Source organism: Leptopilina boulardi, unplaced genomic scaffold, assembly GCF_019393585.1.
Source record: "Leptopilina boulardi isolate dan_hultmark-lab unplaced genomic scaffold, ZJU_Lbou_2.1 LbouV2_162, whole genome shotgun sequence".
Classification (NCBI taxonomy): Eukaryota; Metazoa; Arthropoda; class Insecta; order Hymenoptera; family Figitidae; genus Leptopilina; species Leptopilina boulardi.
Genome location: NW_026137710.1, coordinates 2,176,337 through 2,202,086, shown reverse-complemented (window position 1 = coordinate 2,202,086; position 25,750 = coordinate 2,176,337). Strand labels below are relative to the sequence as shown.

General features: G+C 33.1%; 1 protein-coding gene across 3 annotated transcripts in view; it reads right to left on the bottom strand.

Annotated features, from left to right (window-relative positions):
• Window positions 1-25,750, bottom strand: part of LOC127277003 (glutamate receptor ionotropic, kainate 2-like) — a 590,803-nt gene that overhangs the window by 250,265 nt on the left and 314,788 nt on the right. For all 3 annotated transcript variants that reach the window (XM_051297788.1, XM_051297790.1, XM_051297789.1), the window contains 2 exons: window positions 21,822-22,043; window positions 2,641-2,725 (listed from right to left, as the gene is read on the bottom strand). In XM_051297788.1, the coding sequence (XP_051153745.1) occupies window positions 2,641-2,725; window positions 21,822-22,043 (307 nt within the window). The remainder of the gene's footprint in view (window positions 1-2,640; window positions 2,726-21,821; window positions 22,044-25,750) is intronic.

The window sequence follows — 25,750 nt, the reverse complement described above, 5'->3', positions numbered from 1 at the left end:
AGGGCCAACCCATAGTTTTAACCTACCTGAGTAGACTGGGTCAGTAAGGCCCAATAGAAATAAACTCTTAATGAGTTTTCACCATTTTTTTCTGAATTTCTCCATTTTTCTTTTAAAAAGATCCAATATCAAATTTTCTCAACCCCCTTTTTTCACGCCTATGGCAAATTTTCCTTCTTCCAAGATTTTTTCTCCGCCTTCAAGAAATTACCCCTTTTTCTCTATTTTTCCCCAACATTAATCTTGAGCAATTGGATGAGAATCCAGGCTCAAAATTGATTAATTAAATTTTAAATAATGGTGATAATAATGGAAATTTTTTTAATAATTTCTATTTATTAATTATTTATTATTGGATATTAAAAATTTATTTGTTTTGCATTACGTAACACTTCTTATTATATTAAGTTCTAAAACGACCGATACCGACAAAACAAACACAACCAAAATTTTTCGCTCTCTTTTATAAATTATTTACAGTTTTCCTAATAGCACATAAAATACGTCACTATATTGATGATGTTCTCATTGCATCCGCGTAAATGAAGCGAAACATGAGAAGCATCTCGATATAGTGTTTGAGCGATTGAAGCAATTTGGCCTTCGTATAAATGTTGACAAGTGTCAGTTCGGCAGACACGAGTTGAAATTTCTTGGTCATCTTATAAACCCACGGTGTATTTTACCAACTTCCGAAAGAGTAACTTCAATAATATTTTATCCTTGCTCTCAGACTGTTCATGATTTGCGTCGTTTGATTTCCGCCATGCTGCTCAAATTTTAAAACATCTCCATCGCAATCTTTCGAACTCAAAAAAGAACGACAAAACAATAACACTGCCCTGCATGGGTTTTGCAAATAAGATGGCTCCAGGTGTTTCCGAAGGCATTTTGCGCGCTGAACACGAATCTGGATTCAAAAACTTTCCATCACGTCAGGTTTTTGAGAAAAAGGGGTCGAAAACCCTAAAAATAGCGTTTTTGGCCATTTTTGAAAAATTGTAGAGCGAAACACTGATGTGCAAGAACCATCGCTATTGTCAGAAATTGACAATTGATCTTTGCTCTTTAAAATGAGCCCATATATTGTATCCGGCATTTTGAATTTTTTAAATCTGAATGAAGATCTGTAATCAGCGACCCCAAAAACCCCTGAGTAAACATTTTCAAGTAAATCTGATTAATTTTTAAGGACCTCCGTAATGTGTTTCTTTTTCTCTTGCACCCCTTGACATAAATCCACCCCCTGCTTTAAGGGTGCATGCAATCAATTTGGCTTTAGGCTTATTTTAAAGAGTAAAGATCAATTGTTAATTTCTGACAATAGCGATGGTTCTAGCACGTCAGTGTTTATCTCTACAATTTTTCAAAAATGTCCAAAAACGCTATTTTTATGGGTTTCGACCCCCTTTTTCTCGAAAACCTGACGTGATAGAAAGTTTTTGAACCTAGATTCGTGTTCAGCGCGCAAAATGCCTTTGGAAACATCTGGAGCCATCTTATTTGCACAAAAAAAGTCCAAATTTGCAGGGCTGTGTAATTGATTGGACCCCCGAGGATGTCACGGCTTTTGAACACATTAAGAGTGAACTGGCAAATGCTACTCTTCTTGTCCAAGCTGCTAATAGATCAGCTTGTCACTGATACTTGCGATTTAGGGATCGGTGCCACTCTTGAACAGAGGAACTCGGATTCTACCATTTGAGAGCCCTTGGCCTTTTTCTCGCAAAAACTCTCTCCTTCCCAACAATCTTACAGCATTTACGATTGCAAACATGCAGCTATTTATGAGGCAATTCGTCATTGCTGACATTTTGTTCAAGGTAGCGAATATCGTATACTTACCGATCATAAATCATTGGTGTACGCGTCATTGTGTCAGTGCGGACGCGTTGTTACGTATTGAATCTGCTGTTTTACATTCCGAGATTAATATAAAGGAGTTCTCTCCGCGCAATCTGATGATGATGATTTAAAGAAGGCAATTCAATCCACTGATAGGTAAATTCGCTTAAAGAAGTTATTTTGGGGACCAGAAAATGTTGCTGGCTATTGTGACAAGCTCATGAGGCTTTTCCACTCTCTATCTCATCCTCGCGGCCGCGTGATAGATCGTACTTTGAGAAATCGTTATGTCTGGCTTTCTATACATAAAGATATAGCGAACTATTGCAAGATTGCTTTTTTAAATGGCCGGAAGCTATTCCACTCACGAATATTGAGGCATCATTGATTTGCAAGGCATTTGCAGACGTTTGGAAAGCTCGTTATGGTTCGCATGAGACAGTCACCACTGACGAGGGAAGCAAATTCGAATCCCGGATGTTTGCCTCACTTTTTCCCGACGATTTATTCGCGTTGGAAAGACGAGAAGATCGCTCGAACATCCTTATTCGGGACCACACATGGTCGTCGACCGTATTTCGGATCGTATTTTTGCAGTCGATATAACCGCAAAAATTAAACAAAAAACAATTGATCTGACTCTAATAAAAATAAATTTTAAAGATCTCTAGATATAATCAAACCAATCTTCTAACTTTTTTTGGAATGGCTTTTTCAGAGAATGACTCATATGAATATGTGCATATACAATATCTTAAATTACTTAAACTTCTATAGTTATTTAAATATACTTACCAAGTGTCATAAAAGGCATGGTAAAATCCACAGCTTTTTTTCGATCGAAAGTAATTGTCAAGTCACAGATAGCAAAATCAGCTTTCTAAAACAAATTGAAAAGTATAATTTTTATTTACCGTTTTAAATAATAGTTGGCAAAATCATAGCGGTTCATGTAAATGAAATATTTGCAATTTTGTCATTTTTTATGCGTAATTTTTCATTTATCGCATATGCTTACCCAAGTAGCAAAGAATATTGCTTGAATGTCATGGTGATATCAAGCGCGAATATTCCTTTGACATTCAGGCGATATCAAAATGTCCACTTCACAGGGATATTTCTATGACATCAGCTATTTAACTTTAACTTAGCCTATTTAAATAGATATTCGAAACTTAAAAATCTAAAAATTTTATAAATTATCCTACTAATATCACAGGAATATTCCCTCAATATCATAGGGATATCCCCTTAATATCACACTAATGTCATAGGAATATTCTCTAAGTATCATACGAATGCGACAGGAATATCACTGTGAACTATCCCCGTAAAGCATTTTGATATTGCCTGAATGCCACAGGAATATTCCCGCTTGATATCACCGTGGCAGTCAAGCAATATTCCGTGCTTCTTCGGTGTATTTTAATTTTTTTGAAATTTACTTAAAAAAACTAAATTTAAAAATTATATTCGCATATAATATTTTCAATTAGTAACATGTTAATAAGGGTGTTATTTAAAATTAGTTTTTTAAAACAAATTCCGATCGAATTAAAATGCACTCTTTTAACCCCTTTACTGTCAGCGACACATAAGCTGTGTTGCGAGAAATTAGGGGCCTAAACTATCAACGACACATACATACACTACAGGTATCAATGATGTTTGGTTAATTAATAATTAAATAATTATTTTATATTTGTAACTGTTGAAATACTGTATATTTGCGCCTAATATCTCACTTGACTCTAACAGTAGTTGCTCCTACGTCACTACCATGTGCGCAGGCACTCCTTCTTCCCTTCTTGATTTTTCTTCGACCGTGACCGTCTTGAACGTCTTCGTGCTCTTAATAAACGACTATTTTTAGCCGTTATTGTGTATTATTATTGACTACATCCTGCTCTAAATAATCTGCATGCCAACAGGTTATGGGCCCAGGCAACGATTCAACTGCGCTGGATGTAGTTTTCAGAAGAATTAACAAAAAATTCGGTTTGTCGCGTTTGTCCCAATCCTCTACTTCATACCTGCATACTCTGCACAATCTCTCTTCCCTTTCCATCCAGTACCTGCATTCCCTCATTCCCTCTTCCATTCGAAATCTCACCATCCTTTGCCATTTTGTCTCTCTCATACTTTGGTACCCCTACTCCTTTTACCATCTTGTACCATCGGTTGTATCGTGACTCCTATATTTTTGCCCATCTTTCCCTTCTGTCCTTCTCCTTCCAACCCGTACCACCCTTTATCGTAATTGTTTCCCTCCTTAATGGCCCATTCCCTTGCCTTTTCCCACTTCGATTTATCTCGGTCTCCTCTGGTCTCTCTCTCCTCAACATATCTCCTACACCGCAGAGTCCTATTCTCCATACTTGACCCATTATCCTTCCAGCTCTTTCTACCCTACTACTCACATGCAAATCATGTGCTCCATTACATCCAAACCAAAAACCTAAATAGTAAAATTTATTCACTTCTTCTACCTCTCTACCATTCAGCCTCAATACATCCGCCAACCCACTCTTTTTATTCCTGAATCTCACCATTTTCGTTTTCTCTACATTTACCCACAAATCTTTTACTCTCACATAACACTCAAATTCATTCATCTACAATCTCATCCCACTTTCACTCACTGCCAACAACACATTATCCGCATACGCTAAAGAAAACATTCGTCTTGTACCCAACACTATTCCTCCTTTTCCTCTCTTCTTCAATCTCTCTTCTAAATCTGCCATCAATAAACTAAATAATAATGGACTCAGCGGGCATCCTTGTAGCAATCTTCTTCCCATCCAGAAAACCTCCCCTACTTCTCCAATCCTCACCCTTGCTTTAACATCTGTATATAATTCTTTCACCCTTTCTATTAGTCCCCCCTCTATGCCCCTCTCCTTTAATGTTTTTCACAATACCTCCCTATTAACCGATGTGAACGCCTCTTTAAAATCAACAAATAACCCTAATAACTTCCCTTTTTCCCCTTTCAAATTTCTATTTACCAGATAATTTAAGGTGCAAATATGGTCCCTCGTTCCCATCCCTTTTCTAAAACCCGCCTGATTATGAGGAATCCCCCCCGCCCTCTCTATGTTTGCTTCTAGCCTATTTCTTAAAATTTCCCCGTAAATTTTATAGCCCACCGGCATCAAAGTTATTTCCCTATAATCTTCCACTTTCTTCCCTTTCCCTTTTTTTTACCAACGGCACTATTAATCCCAACTTCCATTTTTCTGGCTACCCCTCAGCCTTCCACACCTTGTTGACAATATTCCAAATTTCCCTCTTTACCACCTCCCCCGTACCTTACACTCTCCGCTTTAATTCCGTCATTACCAGCTGCCTTGTTCCTTTTTAATCTCCCTATTGCTTCTTCCACCTCCTCCATACTTATCTCTGCTACCCCATCCTCTTTTATCACCTTCCTTCTCTCTCCCACAACTCTACTGTTTACCCCCCACTTAACCCCTCAAAATATCTCGTCTATTCTCTCATACTAATACTTCTGTTCAACATTTCTCTTCTTTTCCTTTCCTTATTTATAACGTCCCACTCTCTTCTCTCTCTGACCGCTTTTTCCACCTCTTCCATGAATTTTCTTCTGTCCTCCTCTTTCGTCTGCTCTATCAGTTTCCTATGTTCCCTCTGTATCCTCATATACTCTTTCCTATCAATTTTTCCTTTGCTCCAGTCTTTGATATACACCTTCATCCTATTCCTGCTTGTCGCGCAATCCTCATTCCACTACCCTTTTCTTTTTTCTTCCCTCTCCCCTTCTTATCCTATTTCCTTCTTCAACTTTTCGATATTCTTTCTTACCGTATCTATCCTCTCGTTGACATTTTGCTCCTCCTTTCCTTCTATCCATTCCTTCTGTAGGCAATTCTCAAACTCCTTCAGTTTTACTATGCTCCATTTTCCCATTAGCATTTTCTCTTCCTTCTTCTCTTTCTTCCTTCTTTCATTCCTTTTATACCATTCTCTCCCTATCTCCACCGTCACCGGAAAGTGATCTGATCCAATCTCGTTTCCTACCTTCATCCTAATTATTTTTTCTTTAACCTTCTCCTCTGCCAACACATTATCAATAACAGCATCCCCCTCCCCATAAACGTAAATTCTCCCTCTTCATCTCCCTTCATATTGCCGTTACAAATCGTCCATCCACATTCCTGAACCAACTCCACCAATCTTTTACCCTCGCTATCCACCTCCTTGTGTCTGGACCTCCTCTCATATTTGTTCTTTTCTTCATTCCACACTCCTCCTTCTAATTCCCCAGTCCATGCATTTAAATCCCCCCCTATTAAAACCATCCTATTCTTGCTACAACCCATAATCTTCTCCAAGTTTTTCCATTCCCCGTCTTCCCCTCTTCTTCTGTAAATTCCTACCATGTCCAGCTGTCTCACCCTACTTTTATGGACCTTATCATACACCCTCCTTCTCCTTCATACCCCGCCCCTTTACCCTCTTTAATCCCGATCCTCACCCTTGAAATCATTCCTCCCGCACTTCTCCCTTTTGAAAACCCTCTCGTTGCCCCTCGTATACTCCATCTATGATCCTTTGGCAGTCTTCTTCTCAATATTTCCGACTTCTTTTTATTTGCCCATGTCTCCAATAAAAAAAACCGCATCCCACCCCCTTAATACCTTCCAAAATCCTTTATCCTTATGCTTCCATCCTCCAATGTTCCAAAAACCCACTTTTATCCTTTCGTTGATCCTTTCTCATCTTTTCTCTCTGCTGTTCCTCCAAACCCCAATTTTTCCTTACTTTCCGCACCTGCCTTTATATCCTCCACCGTCAACCTAACTCCCTCAACTCATATACACTCCCTACCTACATTCACCACCTTACCCTTTCTTCTTTCCTCTCATGCTTTATCTCTCAAAAACTACTCGTTTTTCCTCTCTATCCTAGTCTTGTCCTCATCAATCCTCTCCTGTCTTCCTTTTCAACGTCAACTTGTTCAACATTACTTCTTTTCTCTCCTCTGCGCTCCTCAACTGCACCAACCACACCTTTGGTATATCTTTGCCTTCCTCTTCTATTCCCTTGATACTTTAATATTTACCCTTGTCCCGATATTCTGCAATAATTTTTCTATTTCTGCTTTTCTTTCCTCTCTTTTTACTTTTAACCCCCTTATCACATTCTCACATTTTCTCTTCTCCCTCTCCAATTGCTTCACCTGCCTGGATAGTTCTCTAACCTTTGCTTCCAACCCTTTTCCATTTGTCCCCTCTCTCTTCTGCTTTATGCCTTCCTCTACACCTCCCGACTCCAGATACTCTAGCCTCTTCTCTATCTTTATCATATCCTCTTTTTTCTCTTTTTCTCTCACACACTGTTTCATTTCCAGTTCCGCCAATCGTCCCATCATCTCCTCTTTCTCTCTTTTCCATTCATTTTTCCAATCTTCCCACATATCCCTTATACCCCCTATCTCCTCTTTAATTTCCTTCATCTTCTAATTCCTTACATTATCCCTCTCCCTGTTTTCCTCTCTGCTTTTCTTCGCTTCTTTACTCAAACGCTCTAACTTCTCATCCCTTATTTTTTCCCCTACTCTATTTTCGTTCCTACTATCATTCAATTCTTTGCTTAATCTCTCCATTCTTTTGTTTGTCTCTTCCCCCACTTCCATCAGCGTCTTCACAAGCTCCCCTAATTTTCCCATTACGCCTTCCATTTTATTGCCGTCTTTCTTCACCTCATTACCTGTTTCCTCATTTATCTATCTCCATACTTTCCTTCCTCTCCTTTTTCTTTGACCTTACTTTTTGCTGCAATATTGCTGCCCAACTTTTATCAACCTAATAATAATATATTATTTTATATTAATTTGATTTTCAAATATCTGTTTAGATATTTTTAATTTATGGAACGAAAGTTATAATAAATATAATTATTTTATGACTATTTAAGGATTTTATAACTAGATAATTAAGCATAATAAAATGTTTGAAAATATAAAAAGGTAGAAAGGTAAAAAGGTACATAAAGAGTATAAAAAATAAAATAAAGTGCACAAATAATTTTTGAGGTCAAATAATATACATGTATATAAAACGATGTTTTAGTTAGTAAATATTACGACTGTTTGACTGTGTTAAAAATTCTTTTATATAGAAAAAAAATTAACAAGTATACATTTTAATGATTGTTTGATTTACATTCTATTAATTTTATTATAACTACTAGAACTAATTTTTATGCTCCAAGCGCGTCCATTTATTCATTTTGGACTACTATTATGAATGAAATAGTCTATACAATCTATTACAACTTATCTATACACCTTCCCTAAACGGTAGAAATATTTACTTTAATTGGAAACTTGCAATGCCGAAAATCCTTAAATAACAACTTTCGAGAAATTCCAAACTAATTGAATTTTTTTCGTCGTGGTATTAGATCCGCTATTTTGAATTATTAAAATCTAACATTATATTCATAACGAGCGTTCTCAAAAACTCCTGAGTAATGTAGTGAGATTAAAAACGCTCTGATGAATTTTTTAAATTTCATCCGACATTTTTAATTTGCAAAAACAGACATGATATTCGTAATCAGCGACCCCGAAAACCCCTTTGGAAACTGTTTTAAACGAATCCGATGAATTTATAAATTTTTTTGGCCGCCATATTAAATCCGCCATTTTGGATTTTAAAAAACGGATATCATATTCATAATCAGTATCCCAAAAACTTTAAAAATGCTATGTGATGAGGAATTATTATTACGATAATTAATTTGCACCTTAAAGGGTTAAATAAATTTTTCAATTCTAACATAAAAATTTTATTTAATTTTTTATTTCTTTACTTAGTTAATTATATGTTAACTCTCAATCTTACTCTCACTCTCGCTCAAAAATTTTTCTCTCTCACTCTCACTCAAAAATTTTTCACTATCATTCTTACTCTCATTCAAAAATTCTTCACTATCATTCTCACTCTTAATCAAAAATTTTTCTCTTTCACTCTCTCTCATAAATTTTTCAATATCATTCTCACTCTCATTCAAAAAATTTTCTCTCTCGCACTCACTCTCACTCAAAAATTTTTCACTATCATTCTCTTTCACTCAAAAATTTTTTTCTCTCACTCTTACTCAAAAATTTTTCACTATCATTCTCACTCGCATTCAAAAATTTTTCACTCTAACTTTCACATTCACTCAACAAATTTTCTCTCTCACTTTCACGTTCTTTATAAAAAATTTTACTCTCACTCAAAAATTTTTAACTCTCAATCTTACTCTCACTTTCGCTCAAAAATTTTTCTCTCTCGCTCTCACACTCACTCTCACTCAAAAATTTTTCACTATCATTCTTACTCTCATTCAAAAATTCTTCACTTTCACTGCCCACTTCCACTCAAAAATTTTTCACTTTCACTCTTACTCAAAAATTTTTCAATGTCACTTTCACTCTCACTCTTACTCTTTTTCAAAAATTTTTCACTCTCACTCTCACTCACTCAAAAATTTTTCACTAAAACTTTCACTTTCACTCAAAAATTATTATTATTATTATTCCATCTTACTTAATTCGCTTAAAACTTATTACTCGTGAGTTTTTTGGGTTGCTGATCACAAATTCGAGGACGGTTTTTCAAAACACAAAATGGCAGGTCTAATATCACTTCATATTCGTTTTCAGCGGGCCAAAATACTATAGGAAAGGTATGTCTAATTCAAGAAACAGCAAACTATTTAGGGTTTCGTGGCCTAGGGCCGAAAGCCTCATACTTACACTTTGGCGTCCGTCCGTTGTACACCATGGCAACCGTTTTCATAGCAACCGTTTCCATGACAACCATTACCATAGCAACCATTGCCATAGCAACCGTTTCCATAGCAACCATTACCAAAGCAACCGTTTCCATAGCAACAATTACCATATAAACCATAGCAATTCACAAATAAAGTAATTATCAATTATTTATTATATACAAATACTTTTTTATCTGAAATTAAAAAGCCACGAAACCCTAGATGTAGGCGCTTTGCGCCTGCATCTTTCCTGATTTTTTAGTGTGGCTGTGTAATAATAAATTTTCCCTTTATCTATTTGTAGAGTTAAAAATAGACTAAGGGCCAGTTTCATCAATTCCGGTTAAAAGTTAATCAGCGATTAAATCCCTAACCGACCAATCATGAGCGTTTAAATTGGCTTTAATCGCCGTTGGTGAAACCGGACCTTAAACTATTATTAGTTTAGTTAAATGTAAATGCTGAATTATTTGTAAACATTTTTTTACCAATAATCAATTTTGGAGAACTAATTGTACTGTTTTGGGGGTTGAATGAATAAATGTATTCTTTGTTTTGTGCTAATTCAGTTCTGTTTTATTTAGTCACCTTTTAATGTCTTTCTCTCATCTCTCTTTTTAATACTTTTTTTTATGAAACACCGTCTATCAGAGTTTATTGAATCAATAATATACTGAGAGGTAGTCCACAACCTTTTACTAAACATTGTTTAGGCGAAGAGCTTACCTATAAGCGGAATTATTAATAGTAAAATTTGAGTACTTTTCTAAATATTACTATTTTATCTTTAAATTATTAACTATTGTTAATTAACTTCCGTCTTTAACAACCTTTTTTGATTTTTTATTCCATTTTTTGTTGAGAAAAGCGTGGAGGAATTTTTTTTGGAAAATTCTAATACTTTTTACGTTGAGAAATTTATGAAGGAAACTTTCTTTAGTGAAATAAACATAATCGCATTTTTTTAATTAATAAAATATATTAATTACTTTATTAATTAATTTTATTAATTAAAAGTAATTTTCTTAACCCTGAGGAATGCAGAGAGGTATTACTGAAGTAAATATAAGAATAATATAGATGCGTAACAAAACAAGTATGCACCATTGAGTCGATTGCGCGGGAGCATCGCCTACTTTAATATTATGTTTCTTAAAAAATTATTGTTGTCCCACTTTTATATTTACGTAGCTTATTGGAAAAAATTTCAGCTTTCCAATAAAAAAATTTTTTTTTAAGTACCCGAAGGAATGAAAATTGAAAAATAAGGGTTGATTTTAAAAAAGGGGTGAAAAAATTATTTTCTCAAGTTTCTTGTAGATTATTGAAAAGAACGTGAAAAATGCTTTAAAATTCATTATAGTGCCAGAATTTCTGCAACGGATCACCTAACAAAAAAATACTTTATTTTTTCTTTGAAAATGATTTCTTTTACTTTTTACTTTTACTTTTTTTTACTTTTTTTTACTTTTCAAGTAGTCTTAATTAAAAAAAAATTTTCTCTATTTCCAGTTGACCGAATTAAAAATAAAAAATGGGGTTTTCTCGTCATGAAATGCAGTTTTTAAAAACAATTTTTGTTTTTAAAAATATTTTTTTAAATAATTATTTACATTATTTGTTTATAAATTGTTAATAACAAATTATGTTCTGCGTGTCTTAGAGAAAAAAAAGAATTTGTCTCTTATTTCTCACATATCCCTGAGTCGAAAACGGTTGAGAAAAATAATGTACGTCAATTACGAAAAAAGATAAAAAATAATAACTGTGGCTTTGCAAAACTATGAAGTTGAACTCTAGTCGCGCAACCGTGGCTCTATTGCTTCTGTGCAGAAGACCTTAAATTTAAGATACAAATTATTTTTAAAAAAATATTAATTTTTAAACAATTTGTTTAAAAAATAAAGTTTATAACTTTTAAACATGTTTTCCTTCTTTTTGAAGCGCGAAAGAATCATGAATATTATTCAAGTCGTGATAAATCGATGGTTAAAATTTTGAGAAGGCATTATTTTTTGTTTTCGAGATATTAATTAATTAGGGTGAGTCCGGGGGAGTTGGCCATAGTTTTTTTAAAGGCCTGTAAAAACAAGAAGAAAGTGATTTATTTATTAACTTTCATTGCTAATTAAACATTGAACATTTAACTTACAAATAATAATAGAAATGATAAATTTTTTAAATTTAAACAATCTTAAAATTAATATTTTTTAAAAAAACACGTTTGGTCATCTCTCCCGGAATGTACGGGGGAGATGGCCATAGGCGTACGGGAGAGATGGCCAATACTTTAAAATCATTCTTTGGCTTTTCGCTTTATCAGAATTCTTAATTTAAAGTGATTAATGTCTTCTTTTCTTCTTCTGACCACATTTCGAACATTTATCATTAAATTCAGTGCAATTTTTATGAAGCTACAGCACAGGGAAAACAAAGTGTTTTTTTAACACCAGAATTGATGTTAAAATAACACGCAACAAATTTTACCCTAAATCTGGGTTAAATCTTATGGGTTTTAGCATTGGAGAAAATTACCCGCAAAAAAATTACACCAGCTTTTTTCTGTGAGGTGACAATCATTGCACTAAATGCAGTCTTCGATAAGCGCTCTCTGTTTGTCTGTCTCACCAACACAACAAGCCTACAAGGTATTTTTTTGAGATATCAGAGTGGTTTTCAATTTATTTTTGTGTCCTGAACACGATCCCGGGTTACAAAATTGCTTATCACGTCAGGATTTTGAGTAAAGTGAAGGTGAAGTCTCGAAAACCCGTGTTTTTGAGGGTTTTCAGTATTTTTTCTCTCCTTAACCTGACGTGATAGAGACTTCTATATATAGGCTTAAATTAAAGCTTATATCTAACACTTTAAGACTCTTACACTTTACTCATATGCGCAAGGAAAAAAAATTAGGTTCAAGTCACATAAAAAGATTTTTGGGGTATTTACCCCCATTTTTTTCAAAATTTCAAATTTTTTTAATCCTGCATAAATGAGTCTTAAAATGTACGATCTAAGCTTTAATTTAAGCATATATGGAAATGTCTAGCACGTCTGGTTAAGGAATAAAAAAATAATGAAAACCCTCAAAAACACTGTTTTTGGTGACTTTACCTCCGCTTTATTCAAAATTCTGATGTGATACGCAATTTTGGAACTCGGAATCGGGTTCAGCATACAAAAATACATGGGAAACCACTCCGCTATATATATAAAAAAGTCTTATTTTGTAGACCTGTGTTATGATTGTTTATAAACGTTTTTAAGATTTGATTACATCATAGTGATTATTTTATTTGATCATATTTAAATTCGAAAATCTTTGTTGGAGTGTTTTGTTGTAATCAGGGAATGACACGAAAACGAAACAAAACGCCAAATCAATTTTGTGTATTGTCGTGGTCAATCACAAACACATTTAATAATTTATGTTTTCATGTCCTGATCGGACACTTTTAAATTAATGAAATGTTTTCGTGTCCCGACCAGACACTTTTAAAAAAATTATGTTTTCGTGTCCGGACAAGCCACTTTTAAAATTTTTAAATGTTTTTGTGTCCGGACATGACACTTTTAAAATAATTAAATGTTTTCGTGTCTGGACACGATACTTTTAAAATAATTAAATGTTTTCGTGTCCACACCCGACACTTTTAAAATAATCAATAGTTTTCGTGTTCAAACACGATACTAAAACTTTTTAAATGTTTTCGTGTCCGGATAGGACCCAGTTTCTCATTATAAAATATTCTCATGAACAAAACTTGTTACACCATATTAGATCCGCCGTTTTGATTTTTTTCATTTTTGAAATTAGATTTGGATTCAGTGATCCCAAAAACTAGCAACTCTCCATTCTCCTCCCTTCCCCCATCACAAAGATTAAATATTTAATTTAATTAATAATAAATTATTCATATTAAATTAAATTAATTAATTAAATGTTTTAGAGACTAGAAACATTAAAAAAGAATGTGTAAATGTGTTGTGTTAAGAATAGAAACGGAAACGACACGAATGATAATTTGCTACAGAATTAATGTTTTTTTAGCGAACACACGAATCTCAAGGGTGCCAATAATAACTTAAACAGTATGGCCATCTCTCCTCGAAAAAACATGTCCATCTCTACTAATGTCAGGAGACAAATTGACACAACTAAAATATAAATATATAAATAAAATTTTTGAATAAATATAAAGTTATGACAAAGCTTGGGTCATGTACTTTACAAAAACAATTAAATTCAAAATTATTCTATAAAATAACATAACCCCAGTGAGAAACGTAAACTCATCACTTTTTTCCGAACTAGTCAAAATAACAAATCAGATTTTTACATACTTTTTCAATATTTTTCGTGAAGTTTTATCTTTTACTTGTGTTTTACCACAAAACAAAGCGAACTAATCTTTAATAAGCGATACCTAGCAGCAAATTCTATAAAATATTTGAATTCGCCATCTCTCCCGCATGGACATCTCCCCCGGACTTACCCTATCTAATAAAAGTTAATAAAAATGAAATATTTTACGAACAAATAAAATTAAAAAAATTTTAAAAATATCATTACACTGCTTATTGAAATCCGCATCCAACAAGTTCTATATGAACTTTTTCGGATAAACAGGTGTTAAATTAATAATTAACTAGCGATGTATTCCTCGCTCGCTAACGCTCGCTCGGTTGAAATTGTACTTATTGTAGTTAATGTATATTATTTATAATTTATGTTTTAAATTTAAATTTTATTAATATTGTATAAAATTGATCATAATTGCGATCATTCTCATTGAAGGATGAAATGACAATAGTTAAATATTAAATGTTTTATGGTTATAATTATAACAACAATTTTAATAACACAGGCACACAAAAAATAAAAAGCTGTTTGACCAAAACACTACACTAGTCTATTTCCATGTATGTTTTCATGCTGAACCCGAATCAGAAGTCAGAATTATCAGATTGGCTTTTATTTTTGAGATAATCTCAAAAAACTGCTCAGAAAGAAAAATAAAATGAAAAAGTTAAAAAAATTTTGAATGTCACTGCGATAGTGTAATTCTATGTATTTTTTGTCGCTGAATCCGAATCCAAAGTCACAATTGTTAGATTCGCTCAAATTTTTGAGATAATTGCAAAAAAACGCAAGTAACAAAAAACTCAAAATACTCAAAATCAGTTTTCTGGAAATATCTTCAAAATTTGAACCAATCTGTCAATTCTGACTTCGAATTCGGATTCAGCGTGAAAAAATACATGAAAATGCACAATCGTGGTGTTTCGGCAAAAAAAATTATCTGTGCCCCTAATTCAGAATTTTTATCAGTTTTTGTCGATTTTAGCTCAAAGAAATTTTTTTGCCGAAACACTACGATAGTGCATTTTCATGTATTTTTTCACGCTGAATATGAATTCACACTATCGCAGTGACATTCAAAAATTTTTTTATTTTTGTTTCTGAGCAGTTTTTTGGGTTTATCTCAAAAATAAAAGCCAATCTGATAATTCTGACTTCAGATTCGGATTCAGCATGAAAAAATACATGAAAATAGACTAGTGTAGTGTCTCGGCCAAACCACATTTTACTTTTTGTGTGCCTGTGTAATTCAAAAGTTTTTTAAATTAATTTTTTCTATTAATTTTTTTAAAACTTATTTCAGTTATTAATTTATTTTCTAAAATTTTATAATATACTTTTTATAATTAAATTCATTTTAAACTTTATCATTTCTGTTAACTGAAATTCTAATATTAGATTGCAATTATACTTTGTTTCTATATCACCATGCAGCGCCTTATTGCTTAGCCCAATTTAATAATCATAACCTTAGCAAAGATTATTATTTTGCATTATATTATATTATATATTTTTTGTTTAGGGACTTTTGGGAAATCTGTTTACAGATACCCTGGCTTCTGCATGCCAAGGTTATATGGGGTTGGTAAAAAAAGGAACACAATACAAAATAAGCTGGCGAAATACTACCAGCCCCGACCCACTAAAACCCGTCAACCCTTCTTGGGAGCCCTTTATCCACCCTCGGAACTGTCGGGAAGACTTTGGTCTTTGAGGGTGGCGCTCCTACTCTGTCGCAAAGCGACTTCGTCCAGTCCTGCGGACATCCTGCGTTATAAATTTAAAATAATAAAATTTTCAATGTCAAAGCGGAATTAACAGCACACTAGAAAAGAAAAACAATTATAAGCCAATAAATAAAAATAAAACAATAAAATAAACGAAGTCAAAATTAAAATTGTAAAAAGACAAATGAACAGATAAAATATAATATAACACTGTAAAAAGACTGAAATAAATAATAAAATGAACATATAAATAGAATAAATAAAATGTCCTGTTAATTACTCCTTTCTGAGGCCATCGTGATCCTTTCTCATCATAATAGAGATGATAAAGGTCTCGATGAGCCGCCAGTTTTCCAGCGACTGGATCATCAGCGCTACCATGTTCTCCTGTGTAACTGTAGCGTTTACACCGGTGAACATGGCCTGCTTCTCCAAGTCCCATCTACTGCAGGCAAAGAGGGTGTGCTCTGCGTTGTCCACAGGGAACTGGCAGTAAGCACACTCCTCACTATCTTTTTTCTTAAAGCGCTGCAGGTACGAGTTAAAATACCTTTGACCTGTCAGCGCTTATGTCAAATAGAAGGATACCTCTTCATGGTTCCTACTTAACCAAGTGGCGAGTGTCGGTATAAGGCGATAAGTCCATCGACCTTTTACCTCCCCGTCCCATTTTTCCTGACATTTTTCGACGAGCCTGTGCCTCGCTTCGATGCGGTCCTTGCTGGGTCGATCTTCCTCTTCCGAGAAATTCGCCTCTTTGAGAAGGAGAATAATTTTCTCTCTCTCAAGCGCCAAAAGATCTGCTGGCGGGACACTTGCAAGGACCTGCATAGCGCTCGTAGATACTGCCCAATAAGCAGAGACGATACGCGAACTAATGCATCTCTGCGCGGACAGCATCTTACTGCGGATGGTTGAACATCTATTCGTTCTCAGGAAGGGGGCTTACGCTGGTGCTGCGTAAAGCAACTCAGCGTGAGCGACACTCGCCACCAGTCTCCTTTTCTTTTCATGGGGACCTCCAACATTTGGCATCACCTGTGCTAAATTAGCCGCACACGCTATCGCCTTTTTTAACGCCGTAGCCATGTGGTGATAGAACTTTAACCTTCCATCACGTTCCACACCTAGGTACTTAATCTGTCTCCTCCACTTGACCTCGAATTCGTCTATCACGATTCGTGGGGATTTATAACCACGTCTGTCTATGACCAGCAATGCTTCGATCTTTTCCAGGGCCATTTGAAAACCTCTGATTTCCATCCAGCATTTTGTTAGCCGCAGACATTCGTTCACCAATGTCCTCAGAGCTTCCGCCGAGTTGGCAGGTAGGGCGGTATACCTTTCTGTATCATCGACTCGATGAGATCTTCCTATCTCGCGGAATTAAACGTGTTCCGTATGTCATTTGCTACCAACGCGCAGAAACTCTTCTTCTTATCTGGACCCAATTTGTTCTTCCCTTCTCTGGCGAGGTCCACAACATTTAGAGGTTTGTCGCCCTTTCTTGAGCAAAGGTATCGGGTATAAGTCTTTCTTGCTCTGAAACATGCCTTTCGCAAGGAAGCCAACGTTCCTGACCACCAGTGCAAGGAACTCTTCTTGGGGAATATGCCATTGCGACGCGGCATTGACGCATCGCAGGCGGTGACAATTATATTTCTCACCGCCCTCACTTCCCCATCAAGACTGTTCGGCCTCCTTACCTAGTCCAACTCTTGAATTCAGCGGGCTTCTAGAAGGGACTGGCCGAACTTCTCCTTGTCGAGTGTCTTATTGTTCTACGAGGGGCTTTTTCGACTAGGAACTTCCTGTCTGCTACCTCCTCGTGTGTCTCCAACTGAGACTGAGAACTCGATGTAAAATAACCTAATGAAATAATATGTAATGATGATCTAATTACTGAAATTTATATAAAATCCATAGACTCAAATGAATGTGATATACAAGAAAAAGTAAAATTATCACCAAGAAATAATGATGTATTTGAATTAAATAATGATGTTAAATGAATGACAGGTGAATTTAGAGTATATTTAAGTATAGATTCATCTGAAGAAGATGAAAAGTGTGACAATAAGTAACTTAATGCAAATTAAAGTATTAAATACTTTTACTCCAAATGGACTTCCTCCTCACAAATTAATAATAAAGATTGGAGAAATTATGATGCTTTTAAGGTCTAATACTTTTTAAGGTCTTTGTAATGGAACAAGACTAATAGTTATTAAAATGAGTAGTTTTTATATTCATGCACAAGTACTAAAGGGAAATTATAAAAATGAGATTGTAATTTTGCCACGAATTATATTGTCACAGTCTAACGAAGAAATGCCATTTCAAATGTCAAAAAAGCAATTTCCAATAAGGCTTGGATTTGCTTCAACAATAAACAAATCTCAAAGCCAATCTTTCCAATATTCTAGAATTACAGACCTTTTTTCTATCATTTTAATAAAAGTAAAATTGTGATTTGTAATTTGTTGTTTATTTGAGTAAAATTTTCCTCACTTAAAAACAAATAAAAAAAGATAGTCAATGAAAAAGGAATTAATTTAAGAAACATTGTTTACCAAGAAGTATTACAATAATATTTAACACATGTTTTTAAAAAATTCGACTATGAGGAAAACTAATAACTCTACTTTATAAATAAATTATGTCATTGCATTAGTAAAGGCTGCGCAGAATAGTAACGGATGCGCTATAAGAAAAAGATGTATAATTAATATTATACTGATCATATTATCGTCTATAAAAGGAGCAAAAATAACATTTAAAAAAAGAAAATATATAAAATATGCTCCAGCAATAACAAAAATTGTAGACTAGCTGCGCTAAATAGTGTGCATGGTTTCTGAATTGAGTGGAATCGGGTATATCTGTAGCTCATTTGGTAGAACATCTTACCAACAATAAGAAGGTTCTGGGATCATACCCGAGCAACGAGAAACGACCCACTTTTTTCGGAAACCATGTACGAAAATATTTGTACGAGTTTCGTACATAAAAACTTGACTGTTGGTCTATTAAATTTCTACCTTATCAGATATGATTAGGTTAATGAAATACTTAATAGGAGACACCTATTTACCATCTTAACTACAATATTAAAATTCAAAACAAAATTACCATCCTCACTAAACAATTTATTTAAATGACACTTAAAATTAGGTGCGATATTATAGGTTCGCAACCAAAAATTTGAGAATCAAGAATAAATAATTAGAAAAAATTGGACAAGTGCGAGTTACACTCGCACTGAAATCGAGGGTTCCGTACTCGAAGCGAACTTATTTGGTATAAAAACAAATGTTTAAAAAATATGTGTTGTATGTTAAATAATATATGTGATACAAAAAGAAACAATTTAAAAAAAAAATTTGAAAAAATTGTTCCTCCTTTGGTATAAAAACAAAAAAAAATTTTAAATATGTGTTGTATTTCAAATAATATAAATGATACGAAGAGGAACAATTTTCTTAAATTTTACAAAATTGTTCCTTTTTGTATCACTTATATTATTTGAAATACAACACATATTTAAAATTTTTTTTTGTTTTTATACCAAAGGAGAAACAATTTTCTCAAATTTTTTTTTTAAATTGTTTCTTTTTGTATCACATGTATTATTTAACATACAACACATATTTTTTAAACATTTGTTTTTATACCAAATAAGTTTGCTTCGAGTACGGAACCCTCGATTTCAGTGCGAGTGTAACTTGCACTTGTCCAATTTTTTTCGTTTTTTGCGGAAAAATACAATTTTTATTAAATTTATCATTTTTCTTCAAAAATTTGATAAAAATTGATCATCAACTCCAATCGCGCTTACATTTTTTCCCTGTATTTTTCACGCAAAAATACAGTTTTGCAGCAAATATGAACAGTTTTGGTTGAATATTATGTGCGCTAGGGAGAATAAATCAATTTTTTCGAAATTTTTGATTTTTCCTTGACAACGCTATGTAAATTGATCTGAATCAAGTTCGATATATTTTTCCTGTAATTTTCACGTTAAAATACGTAAGTGTGCCAAATTTGAGCTCTTTATGTTAAAAGATGTGGTTGCTAGAGGGGGGGTACATAGTCATTTTTCGTAAAAATTCATGGTTTTTCCTTGACAACGCTATGATAATCAATTCCTATCAGGTTCCCTATATTTTTCCTGTAATCTACACGCAAAAATACATATGTGTATCGGTCAACTGGAACTCGAGAAATTTTTTTATTTAAGACTACTTAAAAATTAAATTGTTAATATAAATAACACAAAAAATTCCTTGGAAAAATCCTATGGCGAATCTCATATGAAAACCCGTGTAAACATATGATTTCACATGGATTTATATAAAGGAAACAACCCTCAGAGCATGAGATATCCCGTGGATGTCCAATTTTCATTCCGTGCTATCCCTGAGACATCCCAGGGATATCCCACGGGACGGAAATTTGAATATCCCAGGGATATCCCATGTAGGATATCTCTGGGATGTCCCCCGCGGGATTTATTTATCGCGCATGTACAGGGAACAAACATATGATTGCGTTCTAAGATCGCGGACTAAGGCCTAGAGTGTTGACGTGTAGGATAACGCGTCCTTTATTTTATTTTCTTTTAAATGTTTTTGGAGTTAAATCAAGTAATTTCTTGTGTTTTCGTTAAATTCAAAATAAGTTTAGTGTATATTCAACAAAATTTTTTAAAAGTTTAAATGTTTTTCATAGTATCAAGTGTAAAGTAAAGTGACGCAATAGTGTTCATGTATATATTTTTAGTCATGATTTTGAAATAGCAAGTTTTTTCCGTGAAAAATTAATAAATAAAATCAACGTTTGTTTTGTGTATTGATATAGTTTTCAAACAGTTATTTTATATATGCTGAACACCAAGTTTTTTATTAGCAATAAGAAAGTTTCAGGTTATGTTGTGAGATGTTTTGTTCTTTCATAAAAATCGTACTGTTATTAATTTATAAATTAAAAAATCATATTAAAATAATTTCTAGAACAAATATATTTTTGAAAATAGTTGTTCTTTTAATACATAAAAAATCATTGTCGCTTCTTTCTTACTGTAAGTAGTATTCCATTCTGAAGCATATCCCGCATATCCGCGAGGAAATCCCGCGGGATGGAAATTTGGATATCCCAGGGATATTCCTGAGATATCCTAGGGATGTCCCTGGGATATCCCATCATCCAACAGGATATCCGTTTGTTGAGAGGGAATATAGGATTTCATATAGGAATTTTCAGTAGAATACTACATGCAGACGGCAGTTTTCAAAAATGAAATATTATTTTTTATCTATATAAGAAAAATAAGATTTCACCCATGATACAATATGGGATTTGACATGAGAATATTTTAATTAAGGTTATTATTATGAATTTTTGTATGTTTTTATACAGGAAATTTGATAGGAAATTTATAAGGAATTGACATGGGGAATTGACATAAGATAATGTGAGATAAAATTTAGAGAAAATCACATAGGAATTTACATGATTTTTCAATTTTTCCTTTGTCATTTCCTACATTAAATCCTGTTTTACTTTCCTATACGAATTTATATAGGATCCTATAAAAATTCTTATAAAATTTAAGGATTTTATATAGTTTTTTTTCTGGGAAATTTTATCGGATCCTATATAGGATGCTATATGGGATTACTTTCATATAGGACAACAATTTACCAAAGTATCAAGCCAACCCCAGAACTGTCAATTTTTTGGTTTGGGTGATTGAAGAAGAATGCCTCATATTTAAATATTTTGTAATGTAAAAAAATTAATCCAAAATAAAAAGTAGTAGAAACTTTACGAAACAAAAACATACGCAAAAAACGACTAACTTCAAAAGTATGTTCAGACAGAAAGAATATGAAGATCAAGGCATTTTTTTAAAATTGTTCGCAAGTTTAAAAATACCTAATTTATTGTCTTAAAGATTTTTGGCTGAACTAGGATCACAAGTTGAGAAGTTGATTCTCAGTAAAGCACAGAAACCAAGTCTTCTTTACTTTATTGCATTTATTTATAACTAAAAATAATTTATTGTAATGTATAATGGAAGTGGTACTTACTCGGTCTAAAATACGCTTTACAAGACCATTCCAAGATTTCTTAACTGGATCATATGATCCATAGTTATTATCCTTTACTAGTTCAAAAGTGTGTTTGAATTTTAACAATTGACCAATCTTATGCATCAAATCAACACAATACCCCTCATATCTTTTGCTTCCTATAATAACCTGATTTTCTCCAGAAGTAGCATCCTTTACCTCCATCATGTAAGGTTCACCCTGTAACAAAACAATATAATTTTTTTTCTCTTTATAATACAGTGGCACCTCGATAACTTGGAACTCGTTAAGACGAATTCCTTAGTAAGTCGAAAAAAATAGCATTCCTCTCCCCATTTATACTCAATATATTGAAAGACTTTATATTTCAAAAATTAATATAGTTTGTTTCAAAATGAGGAAAACTTTTTTTTGTGATACTTAGTCGCATAAACGCACCAGTTTCTGACTAGAAAAAACTAAAAATTAGTATGGACCATACTAATTTTTGGGATTATTTGGTTAGAAACTAGTACGTTCATCCGACTAAATAGTACAAAAACAGTTTTTCTCATTTTTAAACAAATTATATTAATTTTTGAAACAAAAAGTCTTTCAGTGTATCTCGAATTATTTACAATTTTTAACTAGAAGAAAATATTTTTTCTTGAGGTACTAATAGTGCGGTTAATAACACAGGCCTACAAATTTTAGACCCAGAAACAGGAATGATCATTCCCGATGTAATTTATCACACTAAATCCAAAAATGACAAGAAAATTGCTCTATCACGTCAGCATTTTGAGATATTCTAACCTAAAAGTGTAAAAAATGCCGTGTTTGGCAATATTTGACACTTTATAAAATCGACAAAAATTTTTTTTAATCATTGGTCCAAATTTCAAAAGAAAGTATTATATTTCCTCTTTCAAAATTTTCTTGGCTTGATCTGATCCAATTTTTTTTCTCAGAGGTACAGCCATTTGCGTTTTACATTGCATGAACTAAAATCCCTTTAAAAAAGAAAAATAAATTGCGAACTACTCATGGCACTGAAAATTGTTACTCAGGAAGTTTTAAAATCGCTAATTACGAATGTGATATCAGATTCAAAAATCTGACATTCAATTCGTAATCAGCGACCCTAAAAACCCCCAAGTAATGAATGACAAGCGAATTCGGTAATTTTTTTAAAAAGTGTCCGCCATATGGGTTCCGACATTTTGAAATTCAAAAATCTGACGTCAGATTCGTAATTAGCGACCTCAAAAATCCCCGAGAAATAAATTTCAGTGACATGAGTACTTTGCAATTTATTTTTCTTTTTGAAAGGGATTTTAGTTCATGTAATGTAAAACTTAAATGGTTGTATCTCAGAGAAAAAAAATTGGATCAGATCCAACCTAGAAAATTTTGAAAGGAGAAATATAATATTTTCTTTTGAAATTTGGACCAATGATTAAAAAAATTTTTTTCGATTTTATAGAAGGTCAAATATTACCAAAAACTTCATTTTTCACGCTTTTAGGTTAGAATATCTCAAAATGCTGACGTGATAGAGTAATTTCCTTGTCATTTTTAGGGTTCCGTACTCGGTTCGGAACCCTATTAATATCGGTTTTTTTGAAATCGTGTACCCCCCCCCTAGCGGCCACATAAATTTATCTGGAGGGCTGAAAATTAGTACACATATGTATTTTCGCGTGTAGATTACAGGAAAATTATAGCGAACTTGATTGGAATTGATTAACATAGCGTTGTCAAGGAAAAACCATGAATTTTTACGAAAAATGCCTAAAAATGACTATGTACCCCCCCCCTAGCGGCCACATCTTTTGACATAAAGAGCTCAAATTTGACACACTTACGTATTTTTACGTGAAAATTACAGGAAAATTATAGCGAACTTGATTCGGATCAATTTACATAGCGTTGTCAAGGAAAAATCAAAAATTTCGAAAAAAATAATTTATTCTCCCTAGCGCACACAATATTCAACCCAGACAGATCATATTTAGTATACAAATGTATTTTTACGGGAAAAATACAGGGGAAAAAAAGCGGTCACGATTAGAGTTGATGATTAACTTTTTATCAAGTTTTTCAAGAAAAAATGACAATTTTAGGAAAAAAATGTATTTTTCCACCAAAAACGAACAAAATTTTATTTAAAGGAAATTAAATTTATATATTTTAACGTATTTTTTGTGTAGATTACAAAAAAAATATAGCGAGCATGATTGGAGTTGATTATCATAGCGTTGTCAAGGAAAAACCATGAATTTTTACGAAAAATGCCTAAAAATGACTATGTACCCCCCCCCTAGCGGCCACATCTTTTGACATAAAGAGCTCAAATTTGACACACTTACGTATTTTTACGTGAAAATTACAGGAAAATTATAGCGAACTTGATTCGGATTAATTTACATAGCGTTGTCAAGGAAAAATCAAAAATTTCGAAAAAAATGATTTATTCTCCCTAGCGCACACAATATTCAATTCAGACTGTTCATACTTGCTGTAAAACTCAATTTTTGCGTGAAAAATACAGGGAAAAAATGTAAGCGCGATTGGAGTTGATGATCAATTTTTTTCCAATTTTTGAAGAAAAATGATAAATTTCAGAAAAAAATGTATTTTTCCGCAAAAAACGAAAAAAGTTTTTCTACAGTGATTCAAATTTATATATTTTGACGTATTTTTACGTGTAGATTACAAAAAAATATAGCGAGGATGATTGGAGTTGATTTTTCTGGAATTAATATAGTATATTTCGTAACGAGTGTGAATATTTGCAGATTTTTGAAAAAGTGTTTTTTTTTTGGGACGAGCTGTAGGCTCGTCAACAATTTTGTAAAATTCAAGAAAATTTTTCCTCTTCGTATCACTTATATTAGTTGTCATACAACACATATTTTTTAAACATTTGTTTTTATACCAAATAAGTTCGCTTCGAGTACGGAACCCTCGATTTCAGTGCGAGTGTAACTCGCACTTGTCCGATTTTTTTTTGATTTAGCGTGACAAATTACATCGAAAATAACTATTCCGGTTTCTGGGTCTGACAAAATCCAAAATTCTGTAGGCCTGTGTAAACGGTTAACCGATTACAGTGAAATAACCGACTATTCGGTTATAACCAAAATAACCGCTTTTGTTGAAATATTTTGCTATTCGGAAACAAAGATATAACTGGTCACGCTGACAAGTAGATAAAAATCGAAGTCTCTTTTAATTGCGTAAGAAATAATAATAAATAGGGGAGAGTGGGGAGCTGTGCCTCGTGGGGAGTCGTGCTACATCATAACTTTTTTATTATGAAAATTAATATGACAAATTTCAACTATTGGCATATTTTTTTCTCGTTAAGAACAAACTTTTTAACTGGTACCCGTAATCTTTAGAAGCTGTCTGTCTTTACAGATAGTGAGTTAAGGGGGGAAACTCGTATAAATGCACGTTTTTTCGGGAAATTTTTTAAAAGACTGGTAAAGTTTATTGAATTAAAGTAAAGCATACCTTAAAGTACACAATATAAGCTTTATAAAAAAAATTTTTTATTAAAATCTTCGATTTGTTCAAAAACAATTGTTAAAAAAATTTTAAAAAAAACAAGAGATCTCGTCATGCAATAGCCAGTAAGATAAAGAAGATTTGTGGTAAGTTTGATTAAAATCAGTTAAACAAGTTGTAAATTCAGATGTTCATTACATGAACATTTTGCTTCCTCTTTACGATCAGCAAAAAAATTTTCTTCCTCGTGGAGAAAGCAAAATTTTATTGCCAAAATGTGAATTTTTGATTTTTTAACTTTCATTAATTCTTTAAATTTACCTCAAATGTATACTTTATATATATCGATCGATTCGTCTTGACGTAAGAAATACGATTTTATTATATATAACCTTACATTTTTCTATTTAAAAATTTTTTCGATTAAAAAA